Source organism: Pangasianodon hypophthalmus, chromosome 13 (genome assembly GCF_027358585.1).
Source record: "Pangasianodon hypophthalmus isolate fPanHyp1 chromosome 13, fPanHyp1.pri, whole genome shotgun sequence".
In the NCBI taxonomy this organism is placed as follows: Eukaryota; Metazoa; Chordata; class Actinopteri; order Siluriformes; family Pangasiidae; genus Pangasianodon; species Pangasianodon hypophthalmus.
Window position 1 is genome coordinate 13,266,900 of NC_069722.1, and position 27,068 is coordinate 13,293,967.

At 38.5% G+C, this 27,068-nt stretch overlaps 1 protein-coding gene across 5 annotated transcripts; it reads right to left on the reverse strand.

The window, feature by feature from the left end:
- On the reverse strand, positions 1-26,417 carry LOC113528569 (uncharacterized protein DDB_G0290301). 5 transcript variants are annotated; one of them, XM_053239379.1, is made up of 9 exons: positions 19,861-19,972; positions 13,686-13,741; positions 12,443-12,501; positions 8,600-8,651; positions 7,626-7,706; positions 5,539-5,651; positions 3,483-3,612; positions 2,981-3,008; positions 1-1,661 (listed from the first exon to the last, which is right to left on the reverse strand). In XM_053239379.1, exons 2-9 carry the CDS (start codon positions 13,698-13,700, stop codon positions 694-696), a joined length of 1,446 nt encoding a protein of 481 aa, XP_053095354.1. In that variant the 5' UTR covers positions 13,701-13,741; positions 19,861-19,972; the 3' UTR covers positions 1-693. The 5 variants fall into 5 exon arrangements, with proteins under 5 accessions (XP_053095354.1, XP_053095356.1, XP_026772994.3 ...); XM_053239381.1 differs by lacking the exon at positions 13,686-13,741 and having other exon boundaries at positions 19,861-20,003; XM_026917193.3 differs by lacking the exons at positions 12,443-12,501; positions 13,686-13,741; positions 19,861-19,972 and adding an exon at positions 26,369-26,417.
- Between the last annotated feature and the right edge of the window lie 651 nt (positions 26,418-27,068).

Genomic DNA, 27,068 nt, shown 5'->3' on the forward strand with positions numbered 1-27,068 from the left:
TTAAACACTATAATTATTTATTATCTTCAGAGTTTAACATTCAGGCAATAATATAATCAAGGCAACTTTGCACATAATCTTTATATCTCATGTCACATTGCATAATGTTTGTTGCATAATACTAGTACTTGTTTGCTAACACACATTGTTTTAGGATTAGGCATAAATGTGCTTCGTCATACTCCACTTCAGCCTAACAAATCAAATATATTTTTATACCACACATGATAAATCAAGTATATATGATATTTATATATGTTCATACAAATATCAGTAACTTCATTTAAAATAGAAATGACAGGATATGACATAAAATCAATTAGGCAACACAACCCTATTTGTCATTCATTCATCTTCAGTAACCACTTTATCCTGGTCAGGATCACGGTGGATCCAGAGCCTATTCCAGGAACAATGGGCACGAGGCAGGATAATCCTATTTGTCTCCTTTATAAATCATCTTTCATTACAAAAAATCTGTCCAGCAGGGGGCAACAATGATAACTGATAAGGGTTACTCAGATATTTGTGATATTTGCCTCCCAACACTTTATATCTATTAATGCAGATGGAAGAAAACTGTACTCATATACTACAATTCAGAGTGAACAATGAAATAGAGAATCTAAGACAGGAAATCTAATAAAAGAGAGAACGAAAGAGAAAACATGAGCTTTCTGTTTGAATGCTTGCTTACATGACAGTGCAACAGTGGCAAGTCTTTCTTTTTGTCGAGGTGACTGTTTCTGCTCTATTTGGAGTTGCACTAGGAGGCATCAGTGTTTGTATTTCTGACTCTTGCTCAATGCTTTGTGCAACCATTTCCCTCTGCAACACGGGTGGAGATTTCTCTCTTTTTCTATCTAATGGGATATATTGAAACACTTCATCTTCAGGACCTGATGTCTCCTTCCATTCCATTTTTACAATCCTGCTTGCAGATATACCTTGGTCCCCTTTGTATTCTGTATTATCTCCAAGAATTTCTTTTACAGCCTGTGAGGTATGTACTGGAAGGTGTAGCAGAGGCTGTTTACATTCTGGAGACTCCTCAGAAATTATACCTGACACATTACTCAGCTCCTGCAAAGGGGCAGATGTACCTACAAGTGCCCCTTTTCCAAAACAAGGAGTTTGTAATGCACCCTCAGGAGGTCTTTCCTCTTGGCTTCTTTCTGACTGAAATTCACAGGATGTGTCTTGAAGATCAGACGACTTCTCAGCCACAACAAGGCTCAGCACCTCAGATGCACCAATCTCTAGATCCTCTTCTTCGTCCATGATGAAGACCTGCTCCACCTTCAGAACAGCTCCATCACCTTTATGACCCAAGCTTGAATCTGTCTGAGCCTGTGTTAAGTCACATGTCAGCACCATGTCCAGGCCTTCTTCTGGACTACAATTCACCATCTCCCATTCTTCCTCCTCTACCTCAGCATCATCTTCTGCCATAATTAGCTCCATTTTTCGATCAGCTAAAGAATTAAGGGCCTCATCTGGTGTCTTATTATGCTGTAATAAATGGTGGGGTAGATCCATTGCTAATTGAGCAACCTCTTGCTCTTCTGTCTTTGCATTTCTCTTTTCCTCGGTATCCTCCTGTGCTGCTTTTGAAAGCAGGTTTCCCTCCACTTCCACCTCCACCTCCAACACCCCAAGCACTGCAGTGATAGAGTGAAATCCTTATTAAGGAAGTAGTGATAATGTAAAAATACACAGTACCACTGTATATTTGGGTGCAGATGGATTTTCTTTATTTAAACTATTTTCCGTTATAATAAAGCCATCAAAAATGAAGACTACAAAACATTATAAGAAATTCGGCAGTGACAAAAAAAAGTTGAATCAGAGCTAATTCAGATTCTTCAAATTAGCTTTAATAACAACTTCGAACACTCATGCCATTCTCACAGATCGTTTTCTCACATACTGAACACTTACTGACTAAACTGAACACTACTTGCTTGGGGTGTGATGGAGGGCTGTTATTTATGTCAGATCATGTAAAATGTCAGATAATGAAAAAACACTTTCAATCTGGTGTGGCTAAGTTTTGACTAGATGCTAACTGAAATGATTATGAATGTTTAAATAAAATTATATTACATAATAAGATTATTATATTGCTATATATTTATAAAATTATAAAAACATCACATTCTACTACCAAATATGGTATAATAATAAAAGCCTTCTGAAGGTTCATTAGTTTTCTAGCTATTCTCACAAATCTATTTTAATAGTATTTTCCCAAAATGTGTGAGAATATTCTTCTGAATGACAAAAACAAAACAAACAAAACAAAAAAACACTGTTTAACAATGTTTGAAAATTTCACTGCAAGTGCAGAACACTGAACTTAGTGGTCCGGGCAAGCATCAGTCAGCAAGCTTGACTCTCCAATATACAACACGAATGCTCTAACCATTTTCATTCTTCTCTATTCAAAATCATCACTGCCTTCATTAAGCATAAAAATTTAACTGCACACCATCTGTGCTTTATTTAACAGTTTTGCATAAACACAGTATACATGGTGATGTCAGAATAAGGGTATCATTTTATTGTAACCCTGTCCTCAAAGATTAGGGGCAGTAGCCGACACACACACACACACACACACACCCAAATGAACCAGAGCCCTTCTGCAGATTGTGGGGAAGGGCTTCACCAGAATCCATGTAAAAGGCTGGACATCTGAACTAACTATACCTTTTTCCTATTTAAAAAAAAAAATTTTTTTTAGCAATTCATCCATGAGGTCTTAAAATGCTTAGCTGCACTATTATTGTGTCCATCGCTGCAAATAATAAAGTGCTCTTTATATGACCTAATCTGTCGGTTTTGAAGGACGCTGTATACATATGCTATATTTACTGAAAAAAGCAAATAGATTAACAAAAGCGTGTGATGTAAGAAAAGATGGAGTAAAGAAAAAACAGAAGAGAAGAATAGAAAATCTAAATGGTATGTTACTAACCATTTCTCTCCTCCTCTCCCAGGTATTCCTACAGAGAGAGAGACAGCACATTGATAAATATACTTAATATGCCTGTCCTAAACCTATCAATTACTTGAGCACTAAGCACTGTGCTTGAGTTATTTTTTACACACACACACACATACCAGCAGGCTCAGTGAGAAGTGGTTATAATTCAGACAATTGTCTTGGCAGCTTGCAAACTTAGAAGTGTGTGCTTGTGAGTGGATGCTGATGCAATATGCATCTTCATGGAGTAATATGATATAATGATGGTGAACTACATTTTTCTTTGCACTATAACAGCATAGTAATACACTGGGTAGGTTGCAGTTCCCTTTATGTGCTGAAGAAGTGCTAGTGAACTGCTGCGCACAAATTCATACCACAGATATTTAACACCAAGATGACTGGTGCAATGGTGTGTAACATTGCAAGGCTCATTTGGTTGCACAGGACTGAAAGTAATTGTTAAGCAGATACTTTGGGATTTTCCACCTACCTGCGCAGGCTTCTCTGTGTTGTCTGTGGAATGGACTGAAGGCTCATTCTCCCCAATCTGTGAAGATTCTTCATTCATGGTCTCACTTTTTTCCACGTCTGTTTTCATCTGTCTCTCTGAGCTTTGTATTCTGACACAACAATTTTAAAACAATGTCTTTATCTTTCTTATGTTGAATAATTGTGTATTATATTTATTATATACATACAGCCATCTCATACGTTTTTAATTAATTTTAATTAAACTTTAATTTTCTCTCAAAAAACGCAAAATTATTGACACCCCTTAAGAATAATATTGGGAAAAAACAACATCTATCTGTCAAACTGCAAAGAAAACCAAAGTGCTTTCAACACAAAAGAGACAGATGTCTGTTCAATTGCCAGGTAATTAATATATATAGACACACACACACACACACACACACAAACAGTTTAAAAAATACCATGATGCACAAATAGGGTCATAAAAAAGTTTCAAATGTCTGAAAAGGGCACATGAACATTCAGTAAGGAAGATGCTGATAGGAATGAAGACAGGTTTAGTTGATACTTGTGGTTGCCAAGTTTTAATATCAACTATGAGTATCAAACATTTGCAAAAAAGCCCTTCTTTAGAGCGGTCAACAAAATGTATCACCTGAAACTTCACCAAATGTCAATCTGTCAGATACATACAAGCAAGTGCAGGGTTTACTGAAACACAGATGAGTGGTAAGGGAAAACAGACTGGCCCACTCAGGCGATCAGCAAACAGAGTAGACTCCACATGGACAGAATCAATAACCAAACGGATTCAAAGCCGGAATAACAAAAAACAGAGCAAACAGGCTCAGCAACAGCAAAAGAATATACTAATGAAAGTCTGTGTTAGTTATGGCTGTATTTGTAATTCAGTGAGGTACAAGCACACTCAGTGATTCTCAGATGTCCAATGATTGCGAATGGGGATATGGATCATATAACAGGTCATGTGATGTGGTCTGCTGAGAATTTTAGGAAGCAGAGTCTGTGTTTTCAGTGATCGCAGCTGAAACCTACACCTCCAGCTACAAGTGGAATCCTGTTCTGTGGTCAGATACAACCAAAATAAAATATTAATGGTCATGAACACCATTGGTTTGTTTGATACTAATGTGGTCTGCATACAAGGAAAAGCACCTGATACCCACTGTAAAATATGTGGTACATATCCTGCTACGTTTTACAGTGGGTATCAGGTGCTTTTCCTTTTATGCAGATCTCTTATTATGCAAAATATGTACATGGATATGTAATGTTCCAGAATAAAGTACTGTATGACAAAACTTGGTTCCCTCTGCCAGATGATTAAGACTGGGCTATTAAAAGAGCTTTCAGCATAATTATAACCCCATACATACAAATCAGCAAAAATGTCTGCAGGAACACCCTCCATCCATCCATTTTCTTTACCGCTTATCCTACACAGGGTCGTGGGGAGCCTGGAGCCTAGCCCAGGGGACTTGGGGCACAAGGTGGGGGACGCCCTGGATGGGGTGCCAACCCATTGCAGAGCACAATCGCGCACACACCCATCAGCCTACGACGTGTGTCTTTGGACTGTGAACATGCAAACTCCATACACACAGGGTGGAGGCAGGAATTCAACCCCCAACCCTGGATGGTTTGTCTCCAAATTTGAACCCTATTAAAAACCTTTGGTCTAAAGAGGGCAGTCCACGTGTGCCTTCCTAGGAATATCAAGGTGCTCTGTACAGAGGAAGGTCCAAGATCCCTCTACAGGTGTACTTGGTTAGAGTTAGACATTAGAGGAGGAGATTAGTGCTGTTATTCTCTCTAGGGGAAGCTTTATCACATAATACTTGTGAAATTAGTGTTGAGCACAAAACTGTATGTAGGAAAACTTTTTATATATAAAAAATACTGTGTTAAATTGTACCTGTTCAGTGGTCGCATATGTTAAACTTTGAATTATTATTGCATTTCAAAATTATTTTTTGCTCATTTTCATGAAGGGTGCCAATAATTCTGGAGTTGACTGTAGACTTTGACTGTCTTACTAAACTCTGTCTTACTCTTCCGCACGCTGCTCTGTTGTCTGAGGAGTGGAAACCACAGACTGCAGTTTAGGATCCTCAGCACTGCTGGGGGTCGCTTCCATCAGCCACTGCTCTCTCCGAGACTTCCTCTATCAGAGAGAGAGAACACATGTCCACTGCACACCATAATGCTGATTTCCTTAATCACTCTACAAACTCTGCACATAACGCTGTTTATGGGCCATTCTGGCGTCTGGGATTCTCTAGCCAAACACCATCTGGCTATAAATGTGCAAAGAGAATAGGAACATAACAAAGCAAAACAGTCTGCTCTTAGACTTGTGGTTTATCAGTAATCTCCTCAGGAACTTTTGCTCTAGTTCCAGTGTTCCAAATCAATTTAATCAGTAACATAACCTAAAGTATAAGTACATAAGCATATAATGTATTTTTATTACTTATCTTTGTATTAAATTCAATTTGTTGTCTATTATTGTTATTTTGTGCACAGTGTTGAAAAGGGCTAAAATATTTTAGATCAAAGAAGGGATCTATAACAGTCTTCAGTTTTTTAATGACATTTTCTGGGAAAGTGTGCTGGCCATATACATCTCGAATGTAATCCTTGTTTTTTTCCACTGAAATGTTACAGTGCACATCTGCATTATAAAGACATATACAGCGCTTTGCATAAGTATACACCACATCCCCGCTTCCCGAATTGAAATGAACTTAACTGGGATATTTAGCAGTTCATACAATATGTCTAACATGATTTTTATTTGTTTATCTAGGTTTGCTCCATATTTGGCTCCATCTGCCCTGCAGTTCCTACTGAAGAAAAGCATCCCCACAACACAATGCTACCATCATTGTGCTTCACTGTGGGCATGGTGTTCTCAGGGTGATAACCAGCGTAGGGTTTCTGCCACATGTTTTTGTCAAGGCCGAAAAGTTCAGTTTAGGTCTCATCAGACCAGAGAACGGTTTATCATGTTTTCAACATGCCTTTTGGCATACTCCAAATAACTAATGACGTTCATCAAATAATGGATTTATGGTGATTTGTGGGGTGTTCAAAGATTAGGATATTTTTTTTATAACCATACCCTGATTGATACCCGACTGATCCAGAACTTTGTCCTGGTTTTGTTTTAATAGCTCCTGTGTCTTCATAGTCCTGCTTTAAGTATGTTCTCTAACAAACTCTGGGGCCTTCCAGGAACATGTGCATCTAATCGCACACAGCTGGACTCCATTCATCTATTTATGTGTCTTCTGATGGCAGCTGGTTGCACCTGAACTAACTGAATAATTATGAAATAACTTTTACATTTGTTATTTGTAAATAATGTTGCAAACTATAATGTTCCCCTCTCTCGCATTTCAATATTATGATTCATAACATATAATCTCAATTAAATTTATTTCAGTCCCAGGTTTTAACACTATAAAATATGCAAAACAAGGCACTGTAATTCTAGACTGCTGTCATACAATCAAGGAGCCACAAAAAGCAGTTGATACAAGAAGCTTAACGCTGATTTGTTTGTCATTCCGTCGACTCTCTAACCAGTCTATCTCCCCCTCTCTTTCATTATCTCTCTCAAAAAACAGCAGCAGTCAGACAAGAGAGGAGCAGAAGTATCTACACATGCTCAACAGAAGGCACGGTGCAGGAGGCCACCCATTTAGTCAATGTGAGAATGCCATACCTCTGAGGGCTCCTTCAGTTTTTCTGTTTTTCTCATTTATCACCATTTCCTCAGTGTGATAGCATACTCAGCACACTGTTGCTATAAATGGACAGCCTGCTGTTAAAGAGAGCTGCTGCATTGCCTCGTGGATCTAAAATTAAAGCTAGATAATAGTGGATGATGTGCAATGGTTGCTCATTCCATATGGATAAGTTCTGTGTCAGTTCAACTTAAATCTAAATACAGAATTTTGGGGCTCCAGATACAGTTGCTCTCATTTAAATTATTTCACAACTACCTGACTATTGCTAGGCTTCTGTCTTTTAAAAATGTAAGAATTACATTGGAATACACATACACTCCGTTCAGCAGATCATGTGAGTTTGTGTGGGTATGTACTGTATGTAGGAGGAGACTTGATCAGACCTTGTCTTGAGCAAGTTTCAACCGCTCTTCCTCCATCTCCCTCCTGACTTTCTCCTCCTCTTCTTGCATTCGCCTCTTCTCCTGAGAGTGTGAGAGTGGAAAGGGGGGGAGGGGTGCATCTTATATGGGTGTTGTCCCAGTAAACAGGGACATAACAGCAAAGCAAAATGTCATCATCTATAACTTTACTTTACCCTCTCTTGTCCAAAGTCAAGATAAAGTGCATTCATGCCTCTTTTGCTTTTCCCTCATGTTGTTACATTATTGTAACTGGATTTTTTAAATTCCTTTTTTCCTCTCATCTTCAAAAAAAAAACCCTGAAAATGTAGCTATTTTACACAAATTTTATAGATTTGTTCAAAGCAAAAAACCTGAAATATCAAATTTACATGCATATATTACCTTTGCTATGACACTAAATTGATCCCAGGTACATCCCATTTCCACTCATCATCTTTGAGATGTTACTATAACTTCTTCCCCATGTGGTGACAAAGGTCCCTCCCACCCAGTGAGCATGGCCAATTTTGCTCTCTTGGCCATGGAAGCCTGCAGCATCATTGGGAATTAAAGCTCGCAATCTCCGGATGGTTAATGGCTCTTAGATGGTTAATGGCTCTTGGAGGGTTAATGGCTTTAGCTTTGTTAAAAACTTCTATTTGGAACCATTTGAAAAAGGCAAACCTTGTATAGTATAGTTGAACACAGAATCTTTATTGTTGGGTTCTCCAACAGGGCTAAGCCAAGAACACTTTATAGGTACTTTTATCAACTGAAATACCACTACTGATCTCAAGTCCACCTTACAAATTGTATTGCTGTAAAATAATAAATATTTTATTTGTAGTAGTAGCTTGTTTTGATTTACATTCAGGATATTTTGTATTATGAACACCTCAGGATAATTTATCAGGGGTATAAAACTGCTCTGAGTGCATGTGAACACACTGAAGTGTTCAGTTTTGTTACTTACTGCAATGGCCTGCAGCCTCTGCTGATACTTTTCTGCCTCATCCATTCCAAGCCTGCAATGAAAAACCAGAGCAGTTCATTCACTGTGGTGTAAGGAGCTGTTACATGGTGTAGAAATTATAGCATTGATGAATACAGACTTTAAAGCTTTACTGATAGATGTTACTGAGAAGTGACCTGCTCCTACACACACTCAAACACTCTTAAATGAACAAACGCTGGTTGGAATGATAAGAGCACTTGCTTTATACTCAAGGTTTATTGACACAGCTGTTGCCATGGTGATTCTCTTTTCACTCACACACTGAAATGATAGGAGCATTTTTGTCTCAGAGTTCCTAAAAGAAAAAAACTGCTAACAAAGCCTGGCAAATGTGTCTCTTACAAAAGACAAACACCAGGAGGGCTATTTAGGAAAGGCTGGCCACAAAAGCAGAGCGAAAGAATATGACTAGGAGAGAGTAGGAGAGGATGAGAGTGAAAGAGAATAAGTGCAGGGAGAAAGCCACCTCTGCAGAAGAAGCCAGAATGGTGTAACACACTTTCATGCATAATTTAATGTTTTCACAGTGAAATTTCTTCAAGATCCATTTTTTTTTCTGTAGGAACTGGGTAAAATATGAAGTGTTATGTTGTATAAAACATGAAGTACAAATTCATGTTTTAGTCTCATAAAAAGCAAATTGACTCGTGATGTATGTTCTGCTCAATATTGATAAGAAAAAAAATAGTAGCGTCATAACTCAAAGGATTATTAACAGAAACATGCATATTGCTTGCATTCAGTAGCTACTGGTCATGGAACAGCATCCACCAAAAATTCCTTATGTGTTTCTGAGTGGCCATAAAAATTTGTCAGGTCACAGCACACCAAGTATGTGTGTGTATGTGTGTGTCTGCACGTGCATGTGTAGGGGGTCGTGGGGGGGTGGGGGTAAGTATTGGGGAGGATTTGAGTCACTCATTAGAGGTAATGAAGTGTTGGAGAGATGCACAAGGACAGGATAGTTGCACTGCCTGTCACTGTGATGGATCCTGTGCTGCATGATCAATTTTATGCAGGAACCCCCCTTCCCCTTACCGACTCCTTGCCTCACTGCACTCTTGGACATGGTGCAAGTCAAACAGAGGACATACACAGATTGGCAGTTTTGCCAGACTGTATGCACTTTCCAGGCCGTATCACATTTTAGAACCCTCCTCTGTTAAATTACCCCATTGCCTCCATGAAGGACAACAAACAACAAAAAAAGCATTTTAGAGACATTAAGCTGTTCTGAGAACATTGCACATAACCCATAAATTTTGATTGGTACATATTTAATTATAAAAACGTTTAATAATGTTTTTCTAGCATTTTTTTTTAGATTTGGTTGTAGTGGATTTAAAAATTAAAAAGTAGAAATTCAACTTCCGAGATTTAAAGGCAGCTCTATTGGTGCACAGTTTGAGAACCATCGCTCTATGGGCAACACCAACTGCTGTAAACAGTGGACATGTACAGTGACAAAAATGAAGAATGGTGGTCTGAGTTAATAGTTGTGCGGGACACAAAGTGTGGGGACCACTGCCAGGTGCACACTACATTTCCTTTAATTGCAAAAGTGAGTCCAAATGGGTTTCAAACAATATCAAGGTAACAGATGGAGATGGTGGACACTCAAATGTACTTTACAATAGCCCTTAGCTCACCCAAACTAACCTTCTCATCTGAAATGCAACTTTATATAGTAAGCAGGCTGCAAAAACATTTTTTAATTTTACTATTTTGTCTCAGAATCCAGTCTTGTCTCAGAGTCCATGTCACATCAGCATTCAGAACACTATATTTGTCCAGTAAAAGCTTATAAACAAGGCCAAGGAGAAGTGTACTAATGGACTTAACTGTGTTGGGGACACAAAAAGAACATAAAAACACACATTGTCAAACATTACATGCTTGCTGAAAGACCTTCTTCAAAAATAAATCATTTGCCCATGTATGAGCATGTATCTACACTGCTGCTGTATTTGAGATCAGTGGGAGGGTTTGGGGCATCAGTGCTATCGGGGTTGAGAAGAACAGGCCCCAGTTTTCAGGGTAATGGTGTTCTGTACAGTACAAGGCACTTCAATATGGCCAAAACTTTGGATAGTTAAACCTTCTTCATTTCTTGTAGCAGGGTCCTGATCTAAACCAACTACACAACTGAGCTGAGCAGTTGAGGGTTAAGGGTCTTGCTCAAGGTCCCTGTGGGTATCAGGCAGTTCTGGGATTTGATCTCAAACCGTTCACATTACTCAAAATGTTAACCACTAAACCAACACTGCCACAATATCTGGGTGACATGATAATTATGCTGTCTCAAACAGCAAGTCACAGCTCAGGATGACTGAGAGATGCCAGATCTGCTAGTTGCTGCTAAAAAGTACTCAATACTTAACTTATTGTTTTCAGTATCTAAAAAGATATGGAGTCTGTGTGATTTCTCTTCAATCCTAATCCTGGTTCTCTTACAGAACACAAGTACGGCCACTGGGAATCATAAGGCAGCCATCGCCGTCAGCCAAAAACAAAACACTCACATTGCTAGTCATTGGCAATGTCCTGAAAGTGCCATTTATTGCCAGTTGTTTTACAACACTAATACACCAATTCCTTATAGTTAGTACAAGAAGCTGTATATACTGTAAATAATAATTGACAAAGAAAGATGGATTGGAGTACAAGTTTTTTTTTTCATAAACAAAATGAATTTGTAATATGTAAAATGTATTATGTAATGTACAGCAAAAAACAAAATGTGTATATAGGAAATAGCACTTTTTAAGGCAATTAGGAGTGTAGGCAATGCTTAAACATCAGTCCTCAAAAGGGCACAGCACAGCATCTTTTTAACTACCATTAACCAGCAAATTACTACTATTTCTATACTACTACTTATTGAAATAATAAAAAATTTTTTTTTGATAAGATGTATTATGTTTTGATAGCTTTTTAACAAAAAAAAAAAAGAAAACCACCAAACATTTTTATCAACCCAATAAATTTTTTTTCATTCTTTTGGCCAATATGAAAGTGTCCTATATAGACATCTCTTGACTGAAGATTTTCGTGGCCTAAATTTCAGAGAATCTCTAGCATGAATTTCTATCGGATTTATCATATAGTGAATCCTAAATCTTTGTTTGATTTGACCATATTGGGTGAGCCTGTATTAAAAAAAAAAAAAAAGCCATAATACCAAGCTGAGAGAATCACACATACCCTTGGGAGAGGGAGCTGACGCTTAAGTAAATTAATCATAGCACTCTAAACACTACTACACTACACAATGTGATTTTAGTCAACATCACAAACAATGGACTAAGGAGGTCTTTTTTCACACTGGGAATAGTTTTCACTCTGCTCTCTCTCTCTCTCTGGTTTCTGAGCATCACTGACTTCATTTTCCTTTTCACACATACACAAAGAGCTCTCACAAAACTCACAGAACAGAGTTCTCAGTTATGTAGACATGATGGGTCCCCAATACAACATTGAGTACAATACAACCATGTACAGCAACTGCCAAGATGATTTTTAATGAATATAGAACTGCACAATTACATTACTCTGTCAAGAAATGTAGCTTTCATACATAAATATATTGGTCTACTAAGGCTAATAAGACCAATCTAATTAAATGATGTAAAAACAACTTCTCTACACAGTCATGACACTTGTGAGAAGGGGGCTATCAAGAGCATGTCTACTTGAGTACACAGATGCATTGTACAACAGTAAAGACACCCCGTTAACAATATTTGTAAGAATATTGGAATTTTGGAATATGCTTGTTTTGGAAAAAGAAATGTGTTATACCTGGGTGTTATTTGTGTGCCAGTTAGTGAAAACCTGTCAAATGTTGCTGTGACTGACTTCTGGAAAAAAGACAAACTTAATGAAAACCGGATTGTGACCATAATTGAGTTTTGTAGCCAATAATATACTTACACATCTTTAAGATCATTAAAAAAAAGTAAAACAAATCTTTAAGAAAAAATAAATATATTTTGCCAAAACAATGGGGAAATGTTTTACTTAGGTTTCTGTCCAAGTTTGTTCTGGTTATCCTCCTGTAAAGCTCAGGTAAGAAACCAGTTTAACAAATAAATGCAGTCAGTCTGCTTAAAAATGTCTAAAATCTCGCTAGCTCACTGTGATTTTCTCACAATTTGATGAAGATTTTGTATAGTCACGTGTCATAGCAAAATGGACATAAGCCTAATCAGTTCAGTTCAGATACCAGCTGTCAAAATGTATTTGATTTTCCTGCAAACACTGTGACGGTGTAGAGACAAAGAACCAGACAATGTTTTAAAAATGTTGAAATGATCTAATGAAGGTAACACAAAAATAACAAGAAATTTAGTCAACCATACTGAACTGACAGAATTAATCAGTTATTATTATTATAAAGTGAACAAAGGATGTGGATGATGCTGATAAATATAAAGGTAGGCGGGGTGTCTTTCAGCAGAATTGGAGCAGAATCTTGAAACAATTTTTTCCTTTTTCCACTTTTGGGAGTAACAAGATTTTAAAGAGCTTTACATCTGGTCGAGATACATGCACAGAGAAGCACATGTAGTTAAAGTCTGTAGTTTTCAGAACTACTATATATATAGTGGAACCTTTCAAAATCTGACCATGTGAAGGTTTTTTCCAGGCCACCACACATATAATACATAATTCAGCTGTAGGAGGTTTCAGGCACTCCACTTTTACCTCAGGCCATCCTGTTTTAAACATCACTCTCCTTCCCCCTCTGAGCTTGCACTTATCCTGAAGCTCAGTCGAGTTGATTTTAGAGCATGCTGAATTGTAATGTCCACTCAGATACACATTTGTCTGAGTGTGTGTGTGTAGGGTAAGGCTGCTATTATACAAAAGCATTGCATTAAATTTTACAGCATTAATGTTTTGACATATCTGAAACTAGTCACTTATGTAAATCTGAGATGTAGAATCAAATTCTGGACGTGAGCATAATACAAAAGACTCAAGCAAATCATAGTTGTCATTTATGGCACACTATTCATCATATTACAGTTTCATATCTTACCAGTGAACTGTTCATGAAGGTACTGTGAGTCAAAATAAACCCAGATGACTTGAACACTGTTGAAAATAATGTGATGCAAATAATGTAAATAAGGAAACATTTCCTGGACAAATAGAAAGGTGTGTATGCGTGTGTGCATGTGTAAACATAGGAGTTTTTTTAGATGGTAACAGAACAGATGCTTTAGCAGTTTGACTTGGAGTAGGCAATGTGCAGGCCCTCAGCTGGCATCATACACACAGACACACACACATACAGACACATACACACACACATGCTCCATGCAGCAAAATTTATCAGACTTCAGCTTTGACTCAGGACCTCATACCCTTAAGCCATGTGTTAATGTGTGTGTGTGTGTGTGTTTGTGTGTGTGTGATCACTGAAAAAAAGTCATCTTAGCAAGTGAAAATATCTTGAATATGGTCAAATATACCTAGTATTTCTTATAATAAGATGACAATAAACCAAATATAAGATCATTAAACCTATTTCTGGGCATTATTACTCATTTCAAGCTTGTAGTTTTCTTATTCTATTGGCAGATAATTTTGCTTCTTTTTAGAAATAAATGCTTAAAATGAGTAAAATTATCTGCCAATAGAACAAGGATTTATTTCAAGCTTGAAATGAGTACAAATGGCTTGAAATAGTTTTAATCATCTTATATTTGGTTCGTTGTATATAAAAAGAAATACTAGAAAAATTTGACTATATTCAAGATATTTCCACTTGATAAGATGTCATTTTTTGCAGTGATGATACAGAGAGTGAAAGAGAAATGCCCAGGAGGAGATGCAAATCACTGAGCAAACATCTCTTCACCTCCTCCACTCCGTGTCAGCTGTGCAGATGCTGCCAAGCTGCACAAATATGCAGGCCACACTGGGATAATTTTTCTTTATCCCGTAGCTCATATCTCAGAGAAAACCATTTCTCTCATTATAGACCCAAAATAGTGTATAGGTGTTGCTCTCTCTCTATCTTGAGTGATTGTCAGAGTTGATCATCCCGCCGCTGGGTGAGTTTAGCATTAAAGAGACTGAAGATGTGAACTCTGTGTGTGTGTGTGTGGTATTTGTCATTCTGTATCACTATGTAATTGCCTTAACAGAAAAAGTCATTATGAGAACACATATTATTGTAATTCAACCTCTCACTCTAGCACTGTTCCAAACATGTCTTCCCTTTTGTCCACCCTCATTATCATCTAGTATCTGAATGAGGGCTAGAGAAAGAGCTGAAGGAATCTTTGCCTAAGTAAGTAACAGTCTCAGCTAATAAAGCATTGCCTCTCCACTGCTGACCCTTCACTTTTACAAATATAACTGCTGTCTAGGCTTTGAAAGCTGAAGGGACATAATCAGCTATCAGTGAATCAAGGTAGATTTTTTTGGTAGATTTTACAATTAGTAATGGAGCTGCAAGCAAATCTTCTACAATGCAAGTTTGCTAAAAGGTGTGTAAATGTCACCAGCTTTGCACTGCAAAGAGCTATTTTCACTCCTGCCACTCCTAATAATTTACACAATACAAACTAGTGAACAATGAGCATGTCTGCCACAAAAGCAACCAGTTAAAAAGAAAGAAAGAAAGAAAGAAAGAAAGGGAGGTTACAGTTTTAGGCTCTCTAGCACTACCAGGAGGTAATTCCTTATCCCACCAGTATAAACATGCATTCCCAGCTGGGAACAGGCTTTTTTCCCTGCACATTTCACTGTTTGAAACAACAGTGATTTGAAAGTAAGATATGGGAGAAAAGGTGACTTTCCATAGGCTTCCACTAGCAACAGAACAGAAACCCCCCCACCCCTCCAAACTTCTATTTATTTCATATCATTGTCTTGCCCACAAGGCAGGAATACATCCTGGACCTGACACCAGAGCAATCACAAACACATTTACACACAGCGGCAATTTACAGCAGTCAATCCACTCAGGGGCTGTTTACAGGACAACGTTTTCAGCCAAAAACGGGAAACTTTTTATGCGTTTTGCCTGTTCGTTTACACGACAACGGCGTTATGGGGACTGAAAAAGCATATTTTTGAAAACGGGTTTCAAAGTGCAAGTTTTTGAAAACGCCGCTGTTATCAAAGGCAGAGTACATGGTAGTGTTTTTTTTTTGTTTTAATTAATTAATTAATTAATTTTTTACATGGTAGTGTTGTTGCTGCTCAAGAGTTTGCTAACGCTTATTCAGCAAAGTGTGGATTTACTTCACCAATATTACAACCAACTAACAAGGTGACAGCGCCAACTACTGGCCTGGCCGTTATCGCGGATATGTGTAAACGCAAATCGTTTTGAAAACGTTGTCACATATACATGAAACTTTTTGAAAACGCAAGAGAAAAACTTTTCCATTTTTGACTACATCGTTGTCGTGTAAACTTAGCCTTACTGGCATGTTTTTGGAAGGTACGAGGAAGCTATGGGAAACCCATACAGACACTGTAAATACTCCACATAGACAGTTACTTTAGCTCAGATTTGAGGCCTGGGATCCTAGAACTGTGAAGTGACAATGCTGCCCACTAGACAATGTACATTTTTACCATGGTCTGTGCTGTGGGTAGCCACAAATAACCATGCTATGTGCTTACTGCCTTGAAATTGACCATCTCAGAGGTGCAATGTCTGATCCCAAAATCCCCTACACTGAATGTGAGGCAATGTTGATATGGCACGGCAGATTAGCTTGCAAATTTTAATTCTGGCTCAGAGTCGAGTCTGGCCCAAGCCCCTGAGTCTAAACAGCTTGCTAGTCGCAAACATCCAGGGTGGCAAGCACAACAAGAAGCCCAGAAAACAGTCTGAATTACTCTCTAGATGAATCAATGACATAGCGACAGACAAGGCTCAGCTGGAAATTTACAACCTGAAGGCCTGTATTTCTCAGATAGGTGCCAACTTTGCTAATAAGAAAATCCTAAAATAAATTACCACAAAAACCCTAGCATATGATGGCTCCATGTATAAATGACAGAACATCATTTGTTGAACTGTTGAATCCCCTTTTTAATGGACCAAAAGTACAAAAGGACAATTGGCTGCTCAGCTGTTCCATGGACAGGTGTGTGTTGTTCCCCCACTCACTTACAAGTTAGCAGATAAAAGATCTTGAGTTGATTTCATGTTTGGCATTTGTATTTGGAATCTGTTGCTGTCAGCTCTCAATAAGCTCTCAAAGAGCTGTCACTGCCAGTGAAGCAAGTCATCATTAGGTAGAAAAATCAAAACAAACCCATAAGAGAGATAGCAAAAATATCAGGTGTGATGGAATCAACTATTTGTACATTCTTAAAAAGAAAGAACATACTAGTGAGCTCAGGAACACCAAAGGGCCTGGAAGACCACAGAAAACAGCTGAGGTAGATGACAGAAGGATTCTTCCCCTGTTGAAGAAAAATCCAATCACAACAGTTGGCCAGATCAAGAACACCCTCCAGGAGATAAGGACCAGATTAGAGTTTGCCAAAACCAATTAAAAAAGCCTGTATAGCTTTGGAACAACATTATATGGACAGATGAGACAAAGATCAACTTGGACCAGAATGGTGGAAAAAGAAGGAAAGGAACTGCTTATGATCTGAAGCACATCACCTCATCTTACAGTGTGGGTATGTACGGCTGCCAGTGGAACTGGTTCCCTTCCATTTATTGATGATGTGACTGCTGACAAATGCTGTTATCTACTCATATTCAGCCAAATGCTTCGAAACTCATTGGACGGTGCTTCACAGTGCAGATGGACAATGACCCTAAAGCATACTTCAAAAGCAACCCAAGACTTTTTAAAGGCAAAGAAGTAAGTGGAATATTCTGAAATGGCCAAGTCACCTTACCTTACCTCACCCAACAGAGCATGAGGGTGGGACCACATATAGAAAGTGCTGTAATTCCTACACTTTTCCCCCGATTTGGATGTACATTAAATATAAGACCAGTTCATGATTCATCTAGATAAAGTCAGTGTGAAGCAGTGTGACCACTCCCAGAAACAAGTGAATCATTCAAGTCCTATGTCTTTTCCCCATTAATGAACTGGCTTTTCTGCCAGGCAAACAGTCTTTGCAATCCTTCTGACCTATGCTTTAGTTAAGAAAGAAGAAAAGTACAGTTTAGATCACTCCCACATCATCATAGCCAGGAGTCATAAATCATAAATGCTATAGATAAACTGTTGATTTTGGCAATTCTCTTCTCAACAGAGCCTCCCTATAGCACACTTGATAGCCAGTCATCCTTTTTGCCCCCAAATCAGAGGATCTTGAGAATGCTATATCCACATCTGCATTTGAGAGGTTCGGCAAAGGTGATAATAACCTACCGGTTGAGCTGCCAATGTCAACTCTGGTCTCAGCCGCATCTGGAGAAGGGTTAGGGGGTTAGGGTTAGTTTTAGTGCACTGGTCCCTATGACAGGCTCTAAGCAAGCCAGCAACTATGAAGATGACTGCGGCCAAAGTAAGGTTGGATGGTGCAATGCAATCACCAACACTGAATGCACCCTTTGGCATGACATCTGTTACAGTATGGCTTACTATGTTGCAGTGCAAGTACTTTTTTGAGAGTTTTCAGGGACCCAGCTCACCTGTACCCAAACCTAGGCCAGGATATGGGGGAACTCCCTGCTTCCTGGGTTTATGTGCGTCGCCAATGTGGTTGGCACAATCCACTCTGCCTGATATATGCAAATCAACCCTGAAGAATCTGCGTTGTGTGCTAGGATCACTCTTTGACCTGCTGCCATAGAGGCCCTAATAGGAAGGTGCAGGTTTCAGAATCACATAGCCAACATACCCTTTAGAACACCACTCTCCAGTTCTGTGTTCCAAGATCAGGGAGAGGTTTGGTGAGGCACAGGTGGACCACTTTGCCTGACAGCCCACTGGGACTGGATGCCCTGGCCCACAACTGACCACACCACTTTTATATGCCTTTACTCCACTTCTGAATTCCATAACTAGGCCAGGCTTATGGCACCAGGATGGCCAGCAAAACCATGATTCCCACTGCTGTTTCCAGAAGTTATTGGAACACTTTTGTGGCTTCCTCTCCAAGTAGATCTGCTGTCCCAAATGGACAGTTCGGCACTCTAAGCCAGGTCACCTGCATTTGTAGATCTGGTCACCCAGACTGAATCTAGCAGTCAAGGAAACACTTCTGAACACAAGAACCTCTAAGGCATAAACCATGCATGCCCTTAAGTGGAAGTTCTTCTGCCAATGGTGATCACCTCATCAGCTGGATGCAGGACATTGCCAGATTCCTAGGATTTTTAACTTTCTCCAGGCACTGCTAAACAGTGGTAAATTCCCCATCTACCCTAAAGGTGTATATTGGCAGCCATTGCAGCACATCACAGCACAGTGCACGGCATCTCTCTAGGGTCCCATAGGCCTAATACTGCCTTTCTAAAGGGACCAAGGCACCTCCACCTTTTACAGTCCCTTAGGACACTGGCATGACCTTCATGAGGGGAGTGGAGTTCATGTTTGTTAACAGACACAGGATGACGTTTGACGTTGTTGTACTGTTTAATCATTGACCATGTTTTCCATTGCCTTGCAGTAACAAACACATGCATGCGTGCACACACACACACACACACACACACAAGCAAGGTAACAGAGAAACACAAAAAGGTTATAAAGAAAGTGTTATTCAAAAAAAAAGAATACAACAAGCTGCAGGGAAAGTCATACACTATGCAACACATGCCTAGTTTGTTAACAACTGCTACCTAACATTATAATTATAACTGCATATTGAACAATATTTTAACATTTTGTCCTTATGTTGTTCCTAAGAACATCTTTGTCACAGATAATCTAACCTCAGACCTCACCTTCAGTGAGAGCTGCTACTGGGTAGCAGTTCTATGAAGCGGTCCTTATGTATTTTTAGATCAAGTCATTTGACTATATCAGGCATTAATTTGCATTGTTGCCACTTTTTCTGCTGTATGTGTACACAGTTGAGTTTGACAACACAAAATACCAGCCAGAAAGATACAACACTATCGTTTCAGCACAAGCCTATTCTGTGCAACCCTGCCACACGAGTGAAATAAAATGAAAACAGAGCTGTAAAATAAATGCAATCCAACTACATCAAATTCAATTGTACTAAATTCAAGCTTTAGTATTAATGCACAGTGCCAGTCTTACCTTGTGAGTTATTTTAATAGCTGTCTTTCAGGTAATGTTGTTATACCTAGTTGTTCCCCTTTCCCAGGCTTTCTCATTACTGTTCTCCTTAAGTTGTGTTCAGTTAAAACATATTGCATTCCCCTGTCATGTTTTTGTTATATAAGTTTGTTTACAGTGAACATGTGCCATTTCCACTGTGTCATTGCTCTACAGAGGGTCAAAGTTTCTGGAGCAGAGCCATAACCTGGTCTTTCCATTACGTTTTTGTATTTTGGCCCAATTAAACAAGCATCATGTACAATAGTTTCTATGGGATGTCAATACTATTCTTATGCTCATACAGAGAGTTCAGAAATTATTCAGACATTATTTTGTACTTTTTGGCCATTAATCAACACATAATTACCCATAATGACAAAGCAAAAACTTCTAAACATTTTTTTTTGCAAATTTATTAAACATTACAAACTGAAATATCTCATTTAGATAAGTATACAGACTATTTATTCAGTACTTTATAGAAGCAGCTTTGGCAGTGATTTTAGATTTTGGTCTTCATGGATAAGACTGAACCCACTGTATATACAGTGAGCTGATGAGAAAGCTAAAAACTCTACATGCCTAATTTACACTCATATTATTTCAATGTCAGTAACCTTAGTATAGCCCTAAATACCATCAAAATTCAGGATGGTTACAGAACAATTAAGCAAAATGTTTGGCTAATATATCTGAAGTGAGAAATGTCACTTGTACAAATAACATGCAAATACATTACCAAATGTATATTCTTGCCTGTGATGTCATTAATAACAAGAGCCAGTACGAATGTATATAATACAATATATTGACTGATTTTTAAATATTCTGTCTCTATGGTGTGAGTTTTTTTCTCACTCACTGTCTCATTTTTGCCCTTTTTTTTCCTCATAGCCATTCCGCAAATATAAAATAATATAAAATAAAATGGTTTGGATTGTGAATTACAACTGAGAGAATCCAAAAGCTGCTCTGAGGATACAACAGAGATTGGAAGAAGTTATAAAAGCAAAAGGCTTATAAGTTATTTATGCAAACTGTTGTACTTGAATCTATATACGTCAAATTGCAATCTGTGGTGTCTTTACAGAAGCAGTTCACCTTGTGGGGCACATGGTGAACACACCTGTGGCCTACATATAAGTAATGGACAAGCTAAAAGCAGGGTTTTGACAGCACGTTGATTTTACTATGACACAACTTCCAGCTAACCTTTCAAAGAAACATAGTCATCACTATGCTGTCAAAGACAGTCATGAGTCACACATTAATGAAACATTGTGAGCCAAATGTTCCCAGTGAGTCTTCAGGAATGGCTTCATCCTGGTCTGGGTTGCAGTGGATCCAGAGCCCATGGGCCTGAGGTAGGAATATACCTTGGATGGAACACCAGTGCATCGCAGGGCACCATGCACACGCACATTTGCACACACCTGATGGCATGATTTTGGAAACCCACGTGGACATGGGGAGAACATTCAAAACCCCATGCAGATAGTCACGCAAGGTCAGGACCGAACTGGGGACCCTGGTGCAGTGAGATGGCAGTGGTACCCACTGCACCACCATGCCACACTCAACAGAATATGACCGATTTATTACAATCACTGTGCTCTTGATAATTAAAAAAATAATAATTTTGCTTATAATATTAATAATGGGCCTCATTTATCAATCTATATATGAACGGATTTATGTGTAAATCATTCGTATGAAAATTTCTTACATTTACATTAGAGATTTGGCATTTATGAAAATCCTGTAAATAAATAATAATAAAAAAAGTTCATATCCTACTCGTGCTTCTAAGTGTGTGTAAATTTATGCATAAGAAGACTACTCAATGTAAACCTCAACTTGATCGACTTTAAATCATATAATTTACACGGATTACTGCACTTTTATATATGGATTATACTGTCTATATTAAATTGCTTACTTTTATTACGTTTACGGCATTTATGCGATGCCATTATCCAGAGTGACTTACAGAAGCACTTTTAGGAGTCTCTATTAAAAACACAACCTCATGCGAGTTTACTGGAACAGGGACTATGAATACCATCAAGAATATTTTGTGAAAACCAGTTGTTTTATATTATTGGCATTATTTAAATAATATTTAAAAAAGGACACATACCCATAAATTAAGATAAATAAAACTAATCATTTATTTATGACACAGGAAATGCCTTCATATAAATAGAGGATGGGCTGGTGTGTCTGTATATAGCCATAAGCTGTAAACAAATGCCTTAACTGACAAAGGATTTAGAGCTTGCTTATTATTATTACTTAATTAATTAATAATAACTTTTATTATATATAATAAAAATGAATCAAAATCTTTTCCACTTCTTCCTTTCAGATTTTACCCTGATTGTTTTTTTTTCGAATCAAAAAACTTCCACTTCTGTTTTTCAGGCTGTACTTTCATCGTTCATTTCTGTGCACTTTGCACTTTATGGGTGATCAACATATGCAGGCAAGTACAAAGAAAATCAGCCGTTCGGAAATTTTTGTAAATCAAGTGGAAAATTTTTGTTTATATTGGCTTACAAAAACATTTACTGTATACACAAACTTACTAAAATATTTATAAATGAGGCCCAGTATAATTAGTTTGGTTAAATGTATGTTTCTATAAATAATGTGTTCATGACCAGGCTTACAAATCTATATTTAGTTATTTAGCAATTTCCATCATGCTAGCTTAGAACTGAAACCGCCCGGGGCTTTCGAATGTGCCCTCTTTACACAATATTTCATTCCACTCCACTCCCTGATAGCAGTAAGTGACACTGTGCTCCAAATTTATCTGAGTTTAATTTATTATGAGGAGTAAAATAAGGCTAAATAGCACTGGGAAATTAATCATTCTTGATACCCTTTTCTTGTGCAAGTGAAAAGCCATCCTCAATTACTTTACCTGCCCCCATTAAAGAAAAAAAAAAACAAAACCTCTGACATTTAATAAATGAAATATCCAATTTTACAATTTAAACAGCACTTCACTTTCTGCCTAATACAGTATTGGTTTAATGGCAAATACAGGTGCGGTACAATTTTCTTACTCTAAGACAGGCAAGTGGAGGAGCTCTGAGAAAAGCAGGTCACAAGGCTAAATAAATTTAGAGTTCAACTAGGAGATTTTGACCTGACAATCCTTAGTGCTTATCCATTTATCCTCCATTTCCGCACTTTATTCAGACATGTGGGGGCCTTTATGAAAAAGCTGGACTGCCCAAGGTGCATTTACTAGGAGCTATCCTAACAACATAGAGCTGTGGCAGAATGAGATGCTTCCAATGGGAAAATGTAGAACATCTGCCCATTTATGACTCCTTGCCCAGACTGTATGTGGGTCGATATATAAGCACGCAGTTATATAGCTGATGGAAGTGTAGCTGCAAAAAGAAGTGATTAATGGAACTGCACATGGAATGGGCCATGCTGCCCATCTCTAACTACATAACTTATTGGTTATGTAAAGAAGCAGTTCCCCTTTTACCAGCAACCAACCCTATCTCCTCCATTAAAATGTTATATGCCCTGTGTGTTGCCTTTTAAATAAAAGGGGCAGAGTTAAGCATCTCTATTCCAGCTGGGGGTGGAGTTAGTTTCAGGGCCAGAAAATGTAAGCAGAAACCAGAGGCAAAGAAACTACCCCAAACTATTGCATGACCATACCTGAACATAGCAACCAGCCAGTCCACATCGCATGTGTTCTGTAGCAATACATTTCATTTTATGAACGAGTGTGTGAATGTGTGCGCGCATGTCCAGTGTATTTATTCATTTTGCACTCGTCTCACCCTGTCAAGTATCTGCTCTGAATCTTGTGTACCGTGCTTCTGTATTGTTATGCACCATTATCCTGGAGAAACAACAAGCTATATATAAGAAGGAGAATAAAAACCCACTTGGCTTGACATTACACTTTAATTACACGCGCAAGTGAAAAAAATAGAGCTGGTGAGATCTAATGACATCTCAGGGCAAGCAAATGTGGTGCATTTTACAAGTGTAATAGACACATTTAAAGGAGTCAGTGTGGACTGAAAGGCCAGTTAAAACAGAAGTGTATCTGATCAGTGTGGCATGCATCTAAAACCACTTCAAAAACTCATCTGGTGTGAAATGGCCTTTAGAATAAGGGATTTCTCAAGGATTTCTTTGGATGGTTTATGTATGATTCTTGGTTTCTAAAGGGACTTTACATGGAACGTTTACTGAAAATTAAACCCTGCTCTCCCGGAGGGGGCCGAAAAACCTGTTAGGGTGTTAGCGGGAACTTTTTTCCTATGAAGTACTTGTCATTTGTTTTACACAACATATACACTCACCAAGTACTTTATTAGGAACATCTGTACACCTACTCATTCATGCAATTATGTAATGAGCCAATCATGTGGCAGCAGTGCAACACATAAAATCATGCAGATAAGGGCCAGCAGCTTTGGGTAATGTTCACATCAACCATCAGAATGGGGAAAAAAACATGATCTCAGTGATTTTTACCATGGCAGGATTGGTGGTACCAGACAGGCTGGTTTGAGTATTTTTATTGCTGATCTCCTGGGATTTTCACACACAACAGTCTCTAGAATTTACTCAGAATGGTGCAAAAAAGGAAAAACATCCAGTGAGCTGCAGTTGTGCGAACAGAAACGCCTTGTTTATGAGACAGGTCAATGGAGAATGGCCAGACTGGTTTGAGCTGACAATAAAGCTACAGTAACTCAGATAACTACTCTGTACAATTCTGGTGAGCAGTAAAGCATCTTAAAATGGACAACATGTCGAATCTTGAGGAGGATAGACTACAAAAGCAGAAAAACACGTCAGGTTCCACTTCTGTCAGCCAAGAACAGAAAGCTGAGGCTGCAGTGGGCACAGGCTCACCAAAACAGGAAGGTGAAGACTGGAAAAACATAGTCTGCTCTGATTTCTGCTGAGGCACACATATGGCATGGTCAGAATTTGGCACCAACAGCATGAATCCATGGACCCAATCTGCCTTGTGTCAGCAGTCCAGGCTGGTGGAGGTGGTGTAATGGTGTGGGGAATTTTTTCTTGGTATGCTTTGGGCCCATGAATACCAATCTCTTATTGCTTGAATGCCACAGCATATTTGAGTATTGTTGCTGACCATGTGCATCCCTTCATGGCCACAATTTACCTTCTAATGTCTACTTCCAGCATCATAATGCACCATGTCACAAAGCAAAAGTCGTTTCAAACTGGTTTCATGACCACGACAATTAGTTCAGTGTTCTTCTGCGGCCTTCCCAGTTACTGGAACTGAATCCAATAGAACACCTTCAGGATGTGGTAGAACAGGAGATTCACAGCATGAAAGTGGACCTGAAAAATCTGCAGGAACTACATGATGCAATCACGTCAACATGGACCAGAATCTCAAAGGAATATTTCCAACATCTTGTGGAATCCATGCCACGAAGAATTGAGGCTGTTTTGAAAGCAAAGGGAGGCCCTTCCCAGTATTAGTGCTCAGCGAGTGTATATTTTGTTATGCATATCACATGGTTTAACCATTTTAAACATTACGAAGTTCACCTTTAATTGGTTCATTATGCAAATATGTAAATTCAGCAGTGCATGATAACTTGAAACACTTGAACTAATTTGCTCAATTTGTAGCTATGTTGGTGGGATACAGTGCCTTCTGTCTGTTTATATTCCCTGTTGGGTTGCTTATAGGCCATTCCTGGAAAATGGCAGCACTTAATCCAGTAGACTAAATTGGATTTTTGTGGTCTGGAAGAGGACGGTGACATTACAACATCAGATCAAGCAATCTGGGACATAGCTGTGTGTTCATAAATGGATCTAATATGGAGTTTTATGTTTCTAAAATGCATGAAGTTGCCCTTGGGGGGACACAAGGTGCATTCCAACTGAAACCTGGAAAGCCAGCTCCGTTATTCATTAGCACTGAGGTTGGTTATATTTAACGTGTTTTATGCAACCCAGGAGTGTGTGTGTGAGTGTGTTATCTTTTCTAACCCTCAGCAGAAATATCTCCAGCTTTGTAAAGAGTTGAACTCTTCATTTCCCTAAACATGAGGCTGCAATGCAATTCTTAGAATATCTTGTCTAATTTATTCCCACCTCAAGGCTTAACTGTTTATCCTTTTCTATTAATAATTCATAGGTAAAGGCATATACAATATGTTTTTCAGTGTCAATTAAGGAGGAACTACACAACAAAACTTCGAAAAAACTATAACACAACTCACAGGGCTAACAACAGCTGACATTTTACTGTATTACAATGTAGTACAAGCGAATATTAAGTCGCTTCACACACTTAGGCTAACTTTAAGGCAGTACACGTTAAACTTACCTGCTGAACTCCAGGTTTTGACACGGTACTTTGAACACCGAAGATAGGACCAAATATGCCGAAAAGCTAAAGCAGTCGAAGTTTCTAGGACTGAAATTAATTTTAAAAACACTTTACCTGAATGAGGGCAGGACGCGGAGTCCTAATGTTTTAAGAGGAGGGACTGGCTTTAAAGGCCACGCCCACTTATAGTTTCAGAATAAGCGCGTGCACCGCTTCTCTCTCTTCTCACGTGGTCTGGTGTCAAAAGGCTTCAGTGTGCTGTCTTTATGAAGTACATTTTCTGCTCTCCCCAATTCATTATTCCCCTTTCAGGGCCAGAGAGCAAACACAAATCAGCGGGAATTTGCTTGAAAGTGCTTAAAAATCCACCCAACACACACACACACACACACACACACACGTTCAAAATAAAGTAAATCAAAGTGTATCAACTACTATTATGATATAGGTCTACACTGGGTTAAACATGTAATGGCACATAAATGCATAAAAATATATACATGAAAATATCACCACAAACAACTAATGATACACTATATGACCAAAAGTATGTGGACACCTGACCATCACACCCATATGTGGGCCTTCTCAATACAGATGGCACAAAACTGTCTTTGTATGCTGTAGCATTGTAATTTCCCTTCACTGGAACTAAGAGGCCATAACATGTTTCATCATGACAATGTTCCCATGCACAATGCGAGGTCCATGGTTTGCCAAGGTTGGAGTGGAAGAACTAGAGAGGAATTCACAAAGCGCTGACCTCAGCAGCACTAAACACCTTTGGGATGAATTGGTACGCTGACTAAGTGCC